The 13,274-nt window shown below is 45.6% G+C and overlaps 2 protein-coding genes across 4 annotated transcripts in view; both read right to left on the minus strand.

The window, feature by feature from the left end:
* hmg20b (high mobility group 20B) overlaps positions 1-1,893 on the minus strand; it is a 3,958-nt gene extending 2,065 nt beyond the window's left edge. For 2 of the 3 annotated variants that reach the window (XM_024288964.2, XM_024288961.2), the window contains exons 1-6: positions 1,754-1,893; positions 1,260-1,460; positions 1,076-1,196; positions 929-975; positions 782-848; positions 232-447 (exon numbers count right to left, since the gene is read on the minus strand). In XM_024288964.2, the coding sequence (XP_024144732.1) occupies positions 232-447; positions 782-848; positions 929-975; positions 1,076-1,196; positions 1,260-1,460; positions 1,754-1,834 (733 nt within the window). In that variant the 5' untranslated portion in view covers positions 1,835-1,893. Of the gene's footprint in view, positions 1-231; positions 448-781; positions 849-928; positions 976-1,075; positions 1,197-1,259; positions 1,461-1,573; positions 1,691-1,753 lie in introns of those variants that run through there. The other variant, XM_024288965.2, reaches the window with a different exon arrangement.
* A 2,065-nt stretch (positions 1,894-3,958) lies between these two features.
* Positions 3,959-12,588, minus strand: LOC112156683 (elongation factor 2). The gene is made up of 13 exons (XM_024288960.2): positions 12,444-12,588; positions 11,016-11,230; positions 9,386-9,567; positions 8,708-8,919; positions 8,408-8,586; positions 8,225-8,330; positions 6,543-6,795; positions 6,268-6,463; positions 5,275-5,641; positions 4,850-5,203; positions 4,600-4,782; positions 4,395-4,527; positions 3,959-4,312 (listed from the first exon to the last, which is right to left on the minus strand). The coding sequence occupies exons 1-13, from the start codon at positions 12,444-12,446 to the stop codon at positions 4,119-4,121; spliced, it is 2,577 nt and encodes an 858-aa protein (XP_024144728.1). The 5' UTR covers positions 12,447-12,588; the 3' UTR covers positions 3,959-4,118.
* Between the last annotated feature and the right edge of the window lie 686 nt (positions 12,589-13,274).

Here is a 13,274-nt window from a genome sequence, read left to right on the forward strand (position 1 = left end):
TTATCGCACAAAATGAAAAAAACGATATCGCAATATGAAAATTCCCATATCGCCCAGCCCTACTTGTCAGATGTATCAAAACAAGCGTTTGCTTGACTCCCAAAATGGCGGACTACAGCGGATATGTGACTGCAAGGAGTTTATCAGAGAACTTTCCAGACTCAGAAGACAGATCAACTCAGTTTAAGACTTGAAAGCAGAATCTGAGGACAGATGAGGACTCGGTCTGACCTGGTAGCGGCACCGCCGAAAGGCTGCTGACCAGCGAGTGTTTGATGGCCAGCAGGTGCTGGTGGAGCGCCTGGGTCTGCTTCTCGTCCTGACCCAGTTCAGCTTCCAGGCGCTCCTTGGCGCTGTTCATGTCCTTGATGTGTCGCTGCAGAACCGCGTTCTGCTCTTCAAACTCGATGTTGGCTTTTCGGAGCCGCCGGAGCTCCGCCTCTCGCGCTGTGAATAGAAGGAAGGTCAGATCCAAACGAATCCCAGAGACCGGATCCTGAGATCCAAAGGAACCTCAGAGACCGGATCCTGAGATCCAAACGGACCTCAGAGACCAGATCCTGAGATCCAAGCGGACCTCAGAGACCGGATCCTGAGATCCAAACGGACCTCAGAGACCAGATCCTGAGATCCAAGCGGATCTCAGAGACCGGATCCTGAGATCCAAAGGAACCTTAGAGACCGGATCCTGAGATCCAAACGGACCTCAGAGACCGGATCCTGCGATCCAAACGGACCTCAGAGACCGGATCCTGCGATCCTGGTGAACGTGCGGGGTTACCTTTGTTCTGATCAAGGAACTCCTCTGTGAAGATCGGGATGTCAAACCGGCTCGGGATGTCGGCAGCCTAAACAAAAGAGAAATGACTTCAACCATCCGGTCCTGAGAAACGTCTGAGCAGAACCCAGCCAGAACCGGGCCGAGCACCTTCACCAAAGAGGATCCTGGGCCACCGAAGCCGACCGGAGGGTCTTCTGTAAGACAGGAAGGGGGCATGAGGGGCAGCGGGGGTAGAATATGCTCTGTGAGGAGAAAGGCGTTTCCATGGAAACGGCAGGTCTGCGGCGCCGTCACCTTTCTTGATCTTCTTGTCGTGTATTTTGGCGCTGCTGATCTGAAAGGCTTCGGTCTGCTGATACTCCTTCAGCTCCTGGGCGTACTGCACCTTCTCCCGCTCCGCTTCATCCAGGTAACGCTGCGGACAGGTGCAGCCGTTCAGAACCAGAACCACTGCAGAACCGTGACTGAAATCCCCCACCTGTTTGTCGTTCGGAGCCAGCTGCGTCCACTCGGCTCCCAGCCTCTTGGTGATTTCTGGGAACGGTAAGTCGGGGTGCCGAGCCCGCATCTGTTCCCGCCGCTCATTCAGGAAGCGGACGTATCCGGTTACGGGCGCCTTCGGACCGTTGGGAAGAACCTTTTTCCTCTTCTTCCCCTTTGGCCAGCCTCTCTTCTTGGGCTGCAGAGACGGAACCGAACAGAAAAGAAATCTTTGATCACGTTTACCAATTAGAGATTCAACTGAAGAACAGAATTACAGTCATAATCCATTCTTTTCGCTTTGGGACAAACCTCAGTGTGTGACGTCATCCAAATGAACCAATCATCTTTAAATAGGAAATGCAAACATTAAACACCGCAGTGATGAAGTTTCCCGGGTTTTTAGTCAACTAAACATTCAAGACGGTTGAAAACCCAAAGCGGGAAACGCCAGATTGACGTGTTCCACCTGGACAGGTGCGGCGGGCTCACCTCCTCCTGGGCTTGGTCCGGCGCGTGCGGAGCCCGGACCTGCTGGGAAGCGTCCGCGTGCTCCTGCTTGATTCCTCCCATGATGCTTCACTCCTGAGACTTCCCGTCGAGCCTCGTTTCCCGCAGACAGACTTCAGCTGCGCAGAAAGACGCAAAAACCCGCGAAACTTTAGCGGCGGTCTCAGGGCGGGATGCTGCAGGTATGCTAATGTTGCTGTTAGCATTTGGCCGCGGGAATATTGACTGATTGGAGTCGCGCACGCGCGCATGCACACAAAGGGAAACCTAACCGCGAATTCCGGAGGAGGGGAAACTGCCGCCGCGGATCAGGCGGGATGGCGGGATTCCGTTACCTGCTCGTCCCTCCAAACATCCAGGTGGTTCAGTCAACATCCGCTTGTTTCTCCACAGATGAGTCCCAACGTCAATCAGGAAGTGGAGCCGAGATACCGCCTGATTGGTCGCTGAGAAGACACCTGATTGGTCTGTGGAAATTAACTCCGCCCCTTCCCCGCCCAAACCAGAAGTCAGTCAGTCCACGAGAAAAACGTCCACGGACAATTTCTAAGATCAAAGTTTAGTTTTCAGGGCAATTCATAGAAACAATCGATCGTTTTTTTTAAATGTTTGTTTTTGACTGTATACATGTTGATAGATTTTGGGAAGATTTTTAATTTCTGAAGCTCTTTTGAAATCTCGGTTTCAGTAAGTTTATAAAAAACAAACAAAAAGCATTCTTTTTGGTGTACTTTCAAGCAGCAATATATTAGTTTTTAATGTTTTGATAAAAGCAGAAGTTCCAAAACGAGACCACTCTTCATTACATTCCACAGAAATGTGTTTCTATTTTAAATCATTAAATTCATGAAAAATAATAAAGTTACAACAACTTTGTTGTTAGATTATGTGAAAACTGTTGGTATTTATGTGTATATATATATATATTTGTGTGTGTGTATAATTTTTATTACATAATTCTTTTCTTGTGTGTATATTTTCTTTACGTTGACTTTTGTTGTATCATGTTTGCAACTGTTAAATAAAGCTTAAAATAAACCAAAACCTCCACGGTTTGTATTTGGTCTGATTTTGTTTCTGAAATTCCTTTTTGTCTCAGAGCTTCCTGTCAGTTTGGTCAGTTTTCATCATCAAGTTCTGTGAAGCTGGACTCTTATCTCTTATGTTCAAACACAACTTTTACCTCAGTTTGTGGAACAACTAATATATTTTACACAAAAGCAAAACTTTATTTTTACACAAACTGGTTTGCTAATGAACTTATTACAGTAAATTTGTTGTTTGATGAGGGAAAATGGCACACATGAACGTTTCTTATGCAAATATAAACTTTTTATACCTGAAAAGAATTTGATTTGGTTATGGGCTCGATTCCACATAGTTTATACTTAACAGCACAAAACGTAAAATGGGAAGACCTAAAATGAACTCAAGAATGGATTACAGCTGAAATAATTGATGTGATTGATAGGAAACTTATTGGAGCCCAGTTATCTCATCATTCAAACTCTATGCAAACGAAGGTCAGCATATTTAGATAGAAACCAATGGAATTGTCTTTTTATGACCATATAAATATGTCATTTATAACAAAATGTAATCATTTTATTCAAGATTGGACATAGATATTACTCAGTGAAAACATTGTTTTTCCTAAATGTTTGTAATAAATGTGTTTCTGTCAGGAAGATGTTGAGTTTTGAACATCTATTTGTTTTTTGGATGAACATACAATCTTACCAAACACGTATGTTTAGAAAAAGATGTAATGTAAACATGATTTTATTTATGCTCAGTATGATCAGTTCACTGGTAGGATCGTTTCCAGGTTCATGCGATCAGGTTGATTCTGATAGATCGTGAAATCAGATCAAACCTCAACTTTGTTTTCTGCAGTATTTCAGATCAAATTCTGAACATTTTAGTCAAACAGCCTCAGGTCGTTTTATATTTTACATCCTGGTACTGCAGTGTTATAAAGCTGATTAACACTGATCCTAAACTTTGAACACTGAAGGTAAATTATTCCACCAACAGCAGCTTCAGATTTTCACTCCTTTCCTCTAAGGTTTCATTAAATACGTTTGTCACAATAAAATGACTCTACAGGCTGAGGACAAACGCCAGATCAAACCTCCAAATTCATCATGGAATTCAACTGAAACCACTGAGAGGAAAAAGACAAAATAGATTTTTAGATGTTTTATTTTTTTCCGTTTACAATTTTTGTGTTCATTTTCTGATCTTTTTGGCTTTCTTGATGCTGGCTGTTCTGTACAGTCCGGTCCCGAACGATAAGGAAATGATGTGGGAATGGAGGAATGAGAAAGGCGCAGAGCGGTCCACACTACAATTTGTCCAGGTAGTTGTCCAAAGCCGGGATGCCCTCTTTGAGCCCCTTGCGTTTGCGCGTCTCCATGACGACCACGCCGGGCTTGGACGTGGGCTCCAGCGGGTTTCCTGGGAGGATCTGCCAGTGGTCGAACACGCACTGAGGGAAGGCCTGGCCGCCGGTGTTGGAGCGGAGGTCAGCTGTGAAGCCTGAGACACAGCAGAGGGTCACATGAAGCTGCAGACGACCTTCAGCCGCACGAAGGTCAAACATCTCTGGTCTAAGACTCACCAAATGACTCCATGACAGGCAGGTAGGCCTTGATGACATACATGGGGGTTCCCATGACCCTGGACTCCTCAAACACGTGTCCACGCCTCCTGGTCAGCACACCGTAGATCCCGCCCATCGCAGTCTCAGGACACTACAAAATAAAAGCTGTGCTGTGAGAAATGCTGATGTTTTGAAAGACAGAGAAACCTGAACCCGGACTCACCTGGATTTCCACCAGGTAGACAGGCTCCATGACTCTGGGATCGGCCGTCAGCTCACAGGCGTACAGGGCCCTGCGGGCTGTGGGGATGATCTGCCCGCCGCCGCGGTGGATGGCGTCTGTGTGCAGCGTCACATCGTGGATGTCGAAGCGGATGGCGCGCATGTTCTCCTCACACAGAACTCCCTGCAACAGAAGGCCCGTAAACGGCGGGAACTCCCACGGCTCCGGCGGCCGGACGTGCAGCTCTCACCTCCTTGGCCGCCCACTGGAATCCCGCCACCACGCTGTCCTTGATCTCGTTGAGGTACTGGACCCCCTTGGTCACGTCCACCAGCAGGTTGGGCCCGTTTCCGTCAGGACCGAAACACCAGATCTTCCTGGCCTCGCCAACGTCCCACTCGTACTTGTCGGCCAGGTAGCGAGCGCGGGCCTTCAGCTCCTGCCGCGCCGTCACGTCGCCCTTGTCGATGTCTTCAGCCAAACCTTCTTCGAAGGGGCGGGCCTTCATGAACAGCCTGTTGTGCTTGTTGGGAGACTTTGACAGACACATGACAGTGGACTCTGCGCTGACGGTCTCTCTGTAGGACACCACCGGGTCCGATTTCTGTGGGAACAAGAGTACAGTTTCAGAAAACCTCATCCTGCTTCTCTGATCCTGATCTCAGCAGGATTAACCTTGATTGGAATGCAGGCGTGATCCTCCTCCAGGTCCTTGAGGCAGATCTCCAGGTGCAGCTCTCCAGCTCCAGCCACGATGTGCTCTCCAGACTCCTCGATGATGCACTGCACCATGGGGTCGGACTTGGACAGGCGCTTCAGGCCCTCCACCAGCTTGGGCAGGTCTGCGGGGTTCTTGGCCTCCACTGCCACCCTCACCACGGGGCTGACGCTGAACTTCATCACCCTCATGTTGTGGGCCTGCTCAAAGGTGGTGATGGTTCCTGTTTTGACCAGGTACTGGTCCACTCCAACCAGCCCCACGATGTTTCCACAAGGCACATCCTCGATAGGCTCCACGTAGCGGCCCATCATCAGAATGGTCCTGAGAGGGAGAGAAAGAGGTCATATCCAGGTTAACGAGTTCTAAACTAGAGCAATTATTTTATTAGTCGACTAATCACAGATTATTTTTACCGGTTAGTTGACAAAACGGGTCAATCGCAAAGTGAATGTAAAACACACATCTTAACCATCATTAGCTTTAAACTAACTAAAAATAAAGACAATTAAGATGATAGTTTATTCAACTTTCAATGAATCGGGCACCTTCTGCCCTTCGTTAGTTTCTGGGATTAAAATGAGATTAAATCAAATGAGAGAGAGATAAGGAATATACTTCACATCAAACTCATCTTCACAGGTGCCCCGCCCCTCAAGATGATGTAACAATTTCATATATGAAGGGTTTATAAGGTCAAAGGTCATCTGTCAAAATGAGTTTGATGGTAAGTATATTCCTGATCTCTCTATCGAGGTTTCCATCTGAAACAAGGAACTACTTTTCACTAAAGATCAAGTTAAGGTCTCACTGACTCAAATAATTAAAAGTGATGCTGAACGCTCACAACTTTGTTCAACTTTCCTACACTGTGATTCCATAAAATATAAAGTAACAACTAGTGGTGGCAGCCCTATTCTAAAGTCAGCTGCTGAGAGATGCCAACTCACCTTTGGATGGGCTTCAGGTACAGATCTTCCTTCTTCCCAGGAACAAAGTTTGGTCCCATGATGCGTACTTTCAAGCCGGTGGACACGCTCCCGGAGAACACGCGACCAAAGGCGTAGAAGCGACCCTTGTCGCTGGTGGGAACCATCTTGGAGATATACATCATGAGCGGCCCCTTGGGGTCACAGTTCTTGATACCTGGAGATGATGGCAGCGTTTTAAAACAGCCAAGTTTGGACCTTTTGTTAGGAGAACCGTAGACTGCGTCACTTCCTACCCATGGCAGCTTCGTCATCTCCGGGCCCCTCATAGAGCAGCTCGCAGCGGTACTTCTGGGCGGTGACCGGAGAGGGCAGGTGGATGGTGATCATCTGCAGCAGAGCTTCTCCTGCAGGAAGCCAGCGGCGCATCACGGCCTTCAGCAGAGGCTTGCCTTCCTTGTCCTTGTCTTCGTTGTCCAGCTTGACGTCCATCTTCTGGATGAGCTTGGCTGCTTCCTCCTTCCTGAAGTTCATGATGGCGTCAAACACCTGCCACAACGAGAAATGGGATTGGCTTCACGCTCTGACAGGGAACGAGACACTTCCACGCGGTCTGCACCTGCTCAGGTCTGAATGCATCATCACAGTGAGTCAGGTCAAAGTGAAGAATCGCTGAGTCATCATGTGCAGGTTGATGGTCATTGGGTTCACATGTTCAAACAGGGCTGGGTATCCATCATAATTCCAGAAACAGTTTGATTCACAACAGCCTGGATTGATATGATTCAGAATTTTTCAATTCTCTCAATCCAGTTAAATGTATGTTTTCAGATCTATACACATTTGTTTTGAAATACATGAATGATCTACTATATGTATTAAATATATATTAATCTGATCCAGTTCACAGACTGTAAAATGTATCAGTGAAATAATGAGATTTTTAATATCATACAGTGTTACATGGATTCTCTAAAGGAGAAGTTCTAATGATTGTTCTGCCTCTCCAGGACGTTTCAGTTTGGCCACTAGGGGGCGATTTCACTATAGCATTAAACTTTATTGCAGAAGAAGACAGTCTGAGCAAAACATGATGTTTTAGACCACAAATGGTTACTTTTGAAAATGTTTCCTCAAGAGTTTGGAAAATTCATGTCTGAGTTTATAAAGATGTTCATGTAGTCAGCAATGTATGTTTAGGTCAACCGAGCGTTAGCATTAGCCGTCCAATAGAAAATTTCATAAACCGTTAGCATCCAGTTAGCGGACTTTAGCTTCATATGCTAAATCGATCCATTTGGTTATGACCGAATTCCCTCACCAAATCCCCAACTACAAAAAAAAAAAAATCCAGTTCCTATCTAGTTCCCTGGATTTTAAAGGTAATTCGGTCACGATGCTCTCTACTTTTCTTTCGTTTTTCTAAACACCGGATATGATTTCACCGATTTTTCAAAATCAAATAAATATAAAAAATTCATGACATTAATTTATGACTCCACTGTGTTCTGAAGATCAAAAACATTGATGATTTATTCAAAAATTACATTTAAATGCGTTCCTTACATTCCCTTCCCCCTTACTAGAGGTACCTGAAGAACATAATTTTACGTTTGTATCTAATTTTGTACAGTATGACTACTGAGGTGCACTAAATGTTAATAAAACAAGTTCAAATAAATAAATGGTGCCCCCCCCCCCAATTTGTTTTTAGACTGCAATGCATTGTGGTCTATGTTCGCCAATCTAGTGAGCACTGATGCACGCTAGTTTTTTTTCCCTAAGACTTCTGGGAAGTTTCTAGTGCAGTCAGACAGCACTAGAACATTGTGAACGCACCATATAGTGAGTTGGGGGGAATTCAGACAGCTTATTTTTATGAATCGATTATTGATCTCTTAAGCTTAAATAGATTTAAATCCGTTTCATCAGCCCAGGCCTTTGTTCATAGGTCAGAGGACAGGTGGGGCTGGCTTACCTTGAAGATGGGGTCCAGCACGAGAGCACAGAAGGTGCGGGAGAACTTCTTGCCGTCGGCACTAACAGCACTCTTGACGAACTTTCCGTTTTCTGTGTCGTAGTATCTATAAGTTCAGCAGAGCCACGGTGAGGTTTTATGAGCAAGTTCTTCATCGGACACCTGACCGAATGAGAGACGCACCTGTCACCCCACAGCTTCTTCATCATGTCCTCCACCTTCTTGCAGCGCTCTGCTGGAGTCATCTGGCTGTTGCCCTTGGCGGCAAACTTGGCGGCGTACATCTCAGCAAACTGCTTCAGGGTGAACGCCCAACCGTGAAGGCCAGAACCGAAGCCGACCGTTCCGATGACCGGATCAACCTGGACGAGACAGACAAGTGACAGGAATTTATGTTGTCCTGGACATCAGAAAACTGTCAAATGATATACACATTTACTTTGGTTTCTACACCTTAAGGAGGAAACTGTTGAATCCACCTACCATAATGTTACCCATTGGGCTGTTCTCATCCTCTCCGTAAGTGGAGATGATGACGTTGACAGACTCCACGATTCGCTGGAAAGTCTGGTAAAGATCTTCTGGTTCCAGCTGCAGCTCCAGTAAGGCACGGTCCATCTTGTTCATCATCAGCACGGGCTTGATGCGCTCGCAGATGGCCTGACGGAGCACGGTCTCAGTCTGTACACACACACCTGCGTAGGAACACACCTGTATGAACTCCTGTGTATCAGCAGCATGTCTAAATGTGAGAGAGCCATCCCAGCTGTGAGTTAAAGGACCTAAACCAAGGCTTTAATTTTGAAAATCAGGAACTGGACTACCGTATTTTCTGGACTAGAAGTCGCAAGAGCCAAAAATTTCTCATCAAGAAGAAAATCATATACAACTTACTCTCGAACACAAGTTGCACTTTTAGGAGAAAAGACAAGTAAGTCGTACCCTTGGCTAAACTACGAAACAAACTGACTTTTACTCTGGAAAACACGATATTTAGCTTAAAGCCAATCAGGAATGGGCAACTTCACGAACAAATGTTTAGTTTGTTCTGCAGACTTTTCTTCATCTGCATGAGTATCATTGCAAAGTAACAAACAGCCCATGTGACACCGCTCAGGCTCATGAAACCAACACGGAGAGGTCACTTCAGTACAGTCTTACCAGAGACACAGTCCACAACAACCAGCGCTCCATCGGTGACCCGGAGAGCTGCTGTCACTTCAGAGGAGAAGTCCACGTGGCCCGGCGAGTCGATCAGGTTGATCAAGAAGCCACAGCCATCTTTGCTCTGCTTGATGAAGGCCATGTCGTTTTCACTCAGCTCGTAGTACAGGGAGATGGCTCTGAGGGTCAGGTCCAGAACTGCATGTTAACTCCAGATCAGTTTTTAAATATATATGCAAAGGACGGCAAATAAACACAAAAGTATTCAACCAAATCAAAGTAGAATAGAACTGTCATGTTTTCATGTGTACTGCTTTTATTGCTTCAATATATTCAAAAAGTTCTTAAGGTCAGAAAGGTTGGCTCTTCAGGTGAGGATGATACTGCAGGTGTGTGTACAGGTAGAAACGGTAAAAACTTTTTTCAGCTCCACCTTCAACTTTATGACACTAATAACAGCTGTACGACACATCCAGACAGGACTGGGATGCCTTTAAGACAGATTCAGTTAACTTAATTTTATTGTTATTAATGGTCCGATGTTATCTCGCGCTCATTTCTAACTTTTATAATTTTAAACGAAATGTTTTTAGAGGGTAAAATGTTTAAAAGTTATTTAAAGTTTTAGTTTATTTATTCTGGAATAATATTCCTGCATTTTTATTATGTTTAAAATTGTTATTCTGCTACATTTTTTGACTATTTTGGCATTTACTAAGATTTTTTTAGGCTATTTTGGAGTTTAATATTTTCTGCTACATGCAGCTGATTTGGCTAATTTAGGCTTTTCTCAGATTTTTAGGCTATTTTGGAGTTTATCTAATATTTTAGCTGGCTATCCGCTTCAGCGTTTTTAGCCATCAATTTCCGCATCTTCAGTGGCCAAATTCAGCTTCCAGCATTCACACCAGCATCATCACAGGTAATGTTATACATCTAGTTCATAATCATGTTAAAAAGTTACAGTTTTAAAGTTATAATAATGTAGTTTTAGTTCGTTCAATAAATGTTTATTCTGTTCGGCCTGCGACCTAAGGTGTGTTTTGAATTTTGGTCCCTTGAATGATTGAATTTCTCACCCCTGACGTAAAGGAATCCTTTAGAAATTTAAGTCCAATTAGTTATCATGCACCTCAGTGTGTTAAATGTGTCCTCCGCATTTGACCCCTCCTCTGGGTGAGTGGTGAGCTGCAGACACAGCAGCGCTTGGGAAACACTTGGTTTAATTCAAACCCCTTTTGCTGAATGTCAAGCAGGGAGACATTGGGTCTCATTTTCACAGTCTTTCATACGGCTCAGCTGGGACTTGAACTCACGACCTTCCAGTCTCGGGGTGGACACTACCACAAAGCCAGTGAGCTTGATAAGATATCATCCAGTCAAACTACAAAACTTAAAACAAACGGCAGACCCCATGAAACTCATTAATGCTGAAGCGTTGAGAAAGCTTTCACACTAAAGTTAAAGTAAACCAACCTGAACTGTGAGGATCTGCTGTCACTAAGCCACAGACCCAGCCAGGAGCTGCTTTACGTTGACCAAAATGCCGATAAAGCCGTCATCGTTCCCCTGCTACCCCCACCACCCCTGTGACCGCAGTAGACCAATCACAGCAATAGACACGTACGTAGACTTGATGGTGATGCAACGTTCCTGTTCATCCTTGCGCGTGTCGGTGAAGCGCGTCTCTCCAGCACGAGCCGAGGCGATGATCCCGGCTTTGGACACCAGCGAATCCGTCAGCGTCGACTTTCCATGGTCCACGTGCGCAATCACAGACATGTTTCGGATGTTGGCCTTTTTGTCCATGATGGCACGGATTTGGTCTACGGTAAAGTTCACCTGAGGGCACAAGATAGGATTTTTAGAACAAAATCAGTCATGAAAGCAGACAGAAAACAGCGTGTAACCTTTGTGCTCTGCTGGGCATGTTTACATTCAAAGTGGGATCATCTGGACCTACAAGACACTGAACTGTTTTTTTTATCTTCACTGGTGTCAGTGGCAGACATAAACTCTACCTTTGTCATGGGAGGGACACATCAATGTAAGGGTGGGGTCACCTGGGCCCCATATGAGAGCACGAGGGTGGAATGGTGCATGTGGGATAGAACTCTGTAGTCTGTACACGCCCCAAAAGGACGTGGACTTAGAGTGAAATCTATGACGTATGACGGAAATGCTTCTCGGTAAACAAGTGACGCTTGTTGGCAGAAACGATCATAAACAGCCGTTAACGGGATGTTTAGACTGTTGACCGTAACACTCCCGTTCGGAGATCTGCCGGTGCTCTTATCGCTCATTTCAAAGGTCCTGCGTTTAGGGCGTTGTGTGTCCGCCATGATTGTGCGTGACGCTATTAGCATCTACGTATGAGCTGAAAATCGGACACCGGGTGCATTAACGTGTCTATAATATGTCATGGTTTACGTTAAACCACATGTCGTTTAAATAGTTCCTAATTGCGGGATCAGACCGGCGTCACACGTCTGCTCCGGAGGGCCACGTGTACAGACGGCGCGTGCGTATGCTACATGCTAACTTTAGCAGCGCTAACATACCGGCAAGTTGCTGCCAAAACAAAGGGACGCGTCTGAAGCGCCATGTTCTACCAAAGCGCTGCCGTATGGCGCCAAACGTGTCGGATAGACCCGAATCCGGTCTCGGCGTTCCGCTGGGTTTGATGCCATTTCACTTTGAAATGTTGGAACCAGCAGAACACAAAAAGCCGACGCTGTCAACCCGGACTCGAACCGCTCAAAGACAGGAAAAGCCCGGTTGGAAATCAGGTCTGTTCGGTATCCCCCTCAAAATAATGAACTCATGAATGTCCACAGACTCAGAGACTCTGTAGAATCAAAGCAGAACCGCGGTATTGGACCTTAAGGCCCGACTGGCTCGAATAAAAAATTGGTAGCCATTTTGAATCGAACATCCGACAGAAAAAAGACATTTTTCTTCCTCCACCGCCGCGTCACTGCATCCACCACAGCGGAGAAGACGCTTTGACATCTGAGTGTTTCAACTAGACACCAAACACACGGTAAAGTCTCACCATTTTGACGGATGGTTTTGGATTCTCTTGATGGAGAAGAGACAGGAAACTTTACACTGCCCACCTCACGAGGGCATAGGCAGGGAAGAGGCCGCTGACGTCAGACTTCTGGAACTTATACCGCCTGCGTCAGTGTCATGCGTCATCACGTACAGACGTGTCGCTGAACAGACTGTTTGACATGAAGCTGTCATTCACACGGAGGGACAGCAGGTAAACTGAGACACTTTTGGGTTAACTGCTTGGGAGGCTGAGAAAAAAAACAATGTACAACATTATATATTGTTTCCTATATTAATAATAACTGGTTTCATGTGTTTGTGCTGAATTTATGGGATGAGATATTACTGTTAGAGCTATCTGATAGTTTGAGTGATAAATCTATTCTGACGTAAAAACATTGGGCTGATCAACCCTTCCCCTCTCATGTTCCAAACAGGAAGTACCCGCTGGTTGCAAAAAGTCCCATAGACCCAGCCAGCAAGTGGGCCCCACATGGTTCAAAAGTGGGCAGAGAATGTGGGCCCCAATTGGGTTTGTCCGCAGTTTCCGTGGTGGCCCCAGCTGTGTTGCAATCGGTTGCAATATGGCGGCTGACGTATCAGGAAGTGACGATGAAGGCTCTGGGTCAGGGGTCACCAACCTTTGTGAAACTGAGAGCTACTTTATGGTTACTGAGTCATTCGAAGGGCTACCAATTTGAAATAACACATTTGCTCAGTTATATAGTTATATATTATTAATAGAGCTGTCAGGCGATTAAAATTTTTAATCGCGATTAATCGCATTTCCAGAGTTAACTCGCGATTAATCGCAAATTTACATGTGGCC

Source organism: Oryzias melastigma, linkage group LG2 (assembly GCF_002922805.2).
Source record: "Oryzias melastigma strain HK-1 linkage group LG2, ASM292280v2, whole genome shotgun sequence".
Classification (NCBI taxonomy): Eukaryota; Metazoa; Chordata; class Actinopteri; order Beloniformes; family Adrianichthyidae; genus Oryzias; species Oryzias melastigma.